The 5,000-nt window shown below is 42.3% G+C and overlaps 1 protein-coding gene across 1 annotated transcript in view; it reads right to left on the reverse strand.

The window, feature by feature from the left end:
- The window catches only part of efnb1 (ephrin-B1), a 54,669-nt gene that overhangs the window by 2,498 nt on the left and 47,171 nt on the right, over window positions 1-5,000 (reverse strand). Inside the window, exon 4 of the mRNA XM_035527431.1 lies at window positions 2,599-2,727. Within this exon, the coding sequence (XP_035383324.1) occupies window positions 2,599-2,727 (129 nt within the window). The remainder of the gene's footprint in view (window positions 1-2,598; window positions 2,728-5,000) is intronic.

Raw genomic sequence — 5,000 nt, forward strand, 5'->3', positions numbered from 1 at the left:
CCCACCATACAACCCACAATACAGCCCACAACAACCCACAATACAACTCACAACAACCCACAATACAACTCACACCAACCCACAATACAACTCACAATACAACTAACAACAACCCACAATACAACCCACAACACAACTCACAATACAACTCACAACAACCCACAATACAACTCACAACAATCCACAATACAACTCAAAATACAACTCACAACAACTCACAATACAACTCACAATCCACAATACAAATCGCAACAACCCACAATACAACTCACAATACAACCCAGAGCACAACCCACAACACAATCCACAATACAACTCGCAACAACCCACAATACAACTCACAATACAACTCACAACAACCCACAATACAAATCACAACAACCCACAATACAACCCAGAATACAACTCACAATACAACTCACACCAACTCACAATACAACTCACACCAACCCACAATACAACTCACAACTCACAATACAACCCACAATACAACTCACAACACAACTCACAACAACCAACAACACAAATCACAATACAACTCACAACTCACAAGTGATCTATGGATGTTTGACACAGACAACATATCAGTGTCCCACCACTAGGGCACACACAGCTATGTGTGTGTGTGTGTGTGTGTGTGTGTGTGTGTGTGTGTGTACATATGTGTGTGTTTGTACGTGTGTGTGTGTGTGTGTACATATGTGTGTGTTTGTACGTGTGTGTGTGTGCGCGCGTGTGTGTAGCCTGTAGGCCTACATGTTTGCTTCTCAGTGTCCTCCAATCAGCCCACATTGTGAGTAAATATTCAGAACGTAAATCTCATCATCATTTATTACACTCCAGATATCACTGACTTTCCTTCTGAATATTTACTAAGATAACGGAGCACATAATCGTATTATTTCTAACAGTATTTATGTCTGATCATTAACCTGCAATCTTAAATTAATTTTCATTTTTCCATAACTGATCAGGAGTTCTTATACCATAAGCTCATATAGTTTACACTTAAACAAACGTCAGTCCGCTCTACACCTTATTATTACCAGCGTGTTGTACACACGTTAAATATCTGCCTTCCTGTTACAATGAAACGACTTAAACTGTGTACTGACAGGTGCACTGAAAATTGTTTTACACACACACATCTACATACGTGCAAGCATAATGTGAGTGTGTGTGTATATGGAAGTGCAGGTTACTGAATGCAAATGTAATGTGTGTGCATGTAAGTTCATCTGTATGTAAGTAGTGTGTGTGCACGTTTAAATGAATCTATATAAGTAGTGTGCGTGTGTGCAAGTTTACGTTAAACTGTATGTGAGTAGTGTGTGTGTGTGCCCGTGTTTTCTATGTATGTGTGAATGTTTCATGTATGTACATGTAGTGTGTGTCCGTATGTCTCATCGATTTCGCCCTAAACGACCCCCAGAAACAACTGGTACTTGTGTTCTCTCTCTCTCGCTTTCCCTCACTATCTCCCTCTCTCCATCTCTTCCTCTCTCTCTCCCTCCTCCGCTTCCTCTGTAAAGTCTGGACCTCCTTTGGGTTAACAACTGCTAGTACGTGATGGAAGCATGCTACATTAGCTCACGCTGCACACACACACACACGCACACGCAAACACACACACACACACGCAGTGGGTTATTGTAATCGGGTCATAATGATGCATGACGGGCAGTGAGGGTAAAGCTGATTGGACAGAGTTATTGAAGTTATGAACAAAACAGTTTCACTGCTCAAAACAGGGCAATGGCTATTCTGAGAGAAGGAATGCGTGTGTGTGCGTGTGAGTGAGTGTGTGTGTGTGTGTGTGTGTGTGTGTGTGTGTGTGTGGCCGTGTCTCCGGCTCTGTGTGAGACTACATGCTTGTGCTGTGAGGGCTTTTCCTTAAAAGGAGAATAAATGTCAGCTTTTATTTGCAAAACTAAGAGACAGAGACGTCTGTTTGGGTTCGTCTGTTTAGATACATCTGATTGGCTATGTCTGGGTACGTCTGTTAGGGTACGTCTGTTAGGGTACATCTGTTTGGGTATGTCTGATTGGCTACGTCTGATTGGCTACATCTGTTTGGATACGTCTGATTGGCTATGTCTGGGTACGTCTGATTGGGTACATCTGATTGGGTTCGTCTGTTTGGATACGTCTGATTGGCTATGTCTGGGTATGTCTGATTGGGTACGTCTGATTGCTTCAACTTCCATCTGGGTCTAGGATGAGACACCGTATCAGTTATTGGTAAATATTGTTAATAGATTAGATAACAAATAATAGATTTAATTTATAATGAACCCAAACTCAACGTCCCAACAAGACAAACTAACGAAATACACAAAATATCACACAAAGACAGTGATACAAGACTGTGTGTGTGTGTGTTCTTTTCTGCACATCTGATCCTGGTTTGTCTGGTTTAAGACCAAATCAGGTCTTTTCTCCATCATTCCATCTGTTTCCCTCTCTCGCAACACCTCAGAACACACTTAAAAGAGTGCACAAACACACTTAAAAGAGCACGCGCACACACACACACACACACACACACACACACACACACACACACACACGCACACGCACACACACACACACACTCACCTTTGTTTCCAGGCATTATTGGGCCTTCTGGGTATCGCTCTCTGTCTCTCACTGGGCGAGTTGTTGGATTTTTGATCTCATTGTCCATATCAGGAGGGTCTGTAGTTGATAGATCTGGAGCATTTGGGTCTACAACACACACACACACACACACACACACACACGGTGAATTAATTTGCAGAATAATTATTTTGTTACACTGGTAGATTATATGGATATATGTTACACTGGTAGACTGTATGGATGTATGTTACCCTGGTAGATTATATAGATATATGTTACACTGGTAGATTATATAGATATATGTTACACTGGTAGATTATATGGATATAGTTACACTGGTAGATTATATGGATATATGTTACACTGGTAGATTATATGGATATAGTTACACTGGTAGATTATATGGATGTATGTTACACTGGTAGATTATATGGATATATGTTACACTGGTAGATTATATGGATATAGTTACACTGGTAGATTATATGGATGTATGTTACACTGGTAGATTATATAGATATATGTTACACTGGTAGATTATATGGATGTATGTTACACTGGTAGAGTATATAGATATATGTTACACTGGTAGATCATATAGATATATGTTACACTGGTGTTTACTGTCGCTCTCACTAACAGACGCAAGCGTCTCGTGGTGTTTACTGTCACTCCTGGTAAGAGACGCGTCTCGTGGTGTTTACTGTCACTCCCATTATCACACGCAAACATCTTGTGGTGTTAACTGTCACTCTTGCTAACAGACATAAGCATCTCATGGTGTTTAGTCACTCTCGCTAACAGATGCAAGCGTCTCGTGGTGTTTACTGTTGCTCTCTCTAACAGACGCAAGCGTCTCGTGGTGTTTACTGTCAGTCCCGTTATCAGACGCAAGCGTCTCGTGGTGTTTACTGTCGCTCTCGCTAACAGACGCAAGCATCTCTTGGTGTTTATTGTCACTCCCGTTATCAGATGCAAGTGTCTCGTGGTGTTTATTGTCACTCCCGTTATCAGACGCAAGCATGTCGTGGTGTTTACTGTCACTCTCGCTAACAGACCCAAGTGTCTCATGGTGTTTACTATCGCTCTCGCTAACAGACACAAGTGGCTTGTGGTGTTTATTGTCACTCCCGTTATCAGATGCAAGCGTCTCGAGGTGTTTATTGTAACTCCTGTTATCAGACGCGTCTTGTGGTGTTTACTGTCACTCTCGCTAACAGATGCAAGCGTCTCATGGTGTTTACTGTCACTCTCGCTAACAGACGCAAGCGTCTCGTGGTGTTTACTGTTGCTCTCGCTAACAGATGCAAGTGTCTTGTGGTGTTTCCTCTCTCTGCTGTTCACGTCTGTTAGCGTCTGTGACATCCTGCAGTTTGACTGCAGCCTGTATGTCTAACCTCAGTCGTTGTTTACGATCTGTCTGCTGAACTAACTGCTGTCTGACACTCTTTGCTTTTCTTTAGGACACGCTGGTTTGCTCAAAGAGTTCAGAATTATACTTACTGCTCTGATCTTTCACCTCCAATTCCAAACGAGAGTCATTTTTTAAAAATTGCTCTGTCATAAAGAATGCCATACATTAGTCATCTGTGTGTGTGTGTGTGTAACAGGAAGGAGATACCTGGCTTTGCTTAGAACATTAATAACCTTTTATGGCCCTCTGGGGTGCAGTACAAACTCTTAAAGGCAAATGGTCTGAATCATTAGCCAATAATGACGTCTGCAGGGAAGATTGACTGAGACAGCCACTAATCCAAGAAGGGCTGAACTTTTAAGGCCCACCTCCCTTAAAGGAAGAGGGACAAAATGCCACATATGCGTGAAATATTCCTGAGAACATCTTCACAGGACACAAGGCAGCGGAGGTGTGTCATGGGTGTGTCACGGCATCCCCCGTCCACACGTGTTTATGAGTTTATAACATCCTTCTGTAAAACACGTCTGTGGTGAGGCTCTTTAAATACGACACACGACAGCAGGTCATCGTCACACATCGACCTCAACAAATAAAATTACCAGAGTTCACCTCTCTCTGTCTCAATCTCATTACACAGCTGAGCAGGTTTTGGTGATTATAAGGTAATTAAGGAATAAACGCGTCTGTGCTGAAGTAACAGGCGTTACAAACACGTCAGAATCTGCAGATGACCTGGACCACCATATACGGACTTTTATTCAAATTATTGTGACAAATCTGAATGACATTCATGGATGGGGTCTGACAGTCTCGCTCTCTCTCTCTCACACACACACAATCGCTGTCTCTCATGGTGTGTGTGTGTGGGGGGGGGGGGCCATAAGATGTTGCTATCTGTGTATTGGGAAATCTTGGGATGATACGGGCTTAAACTAGCTGATAAGAAACACACTACAACACTGGCCAACTAAAGTGATGTCAC

Source organism: Electrophorus electricus, chromosome 6 (genome assembly GCF_013358815.1).
Source record: "Electrophorus electricus isolate fEleEle1 chromosome 6, fEleEle1.pri, whole genome shotgun sequence".
NCBI lineage: Eukaryota > Metazoa > Chordata > Actinopteri > Gymnotiformes > Gymnotidae > Electrophorus > Electrophorus electricus.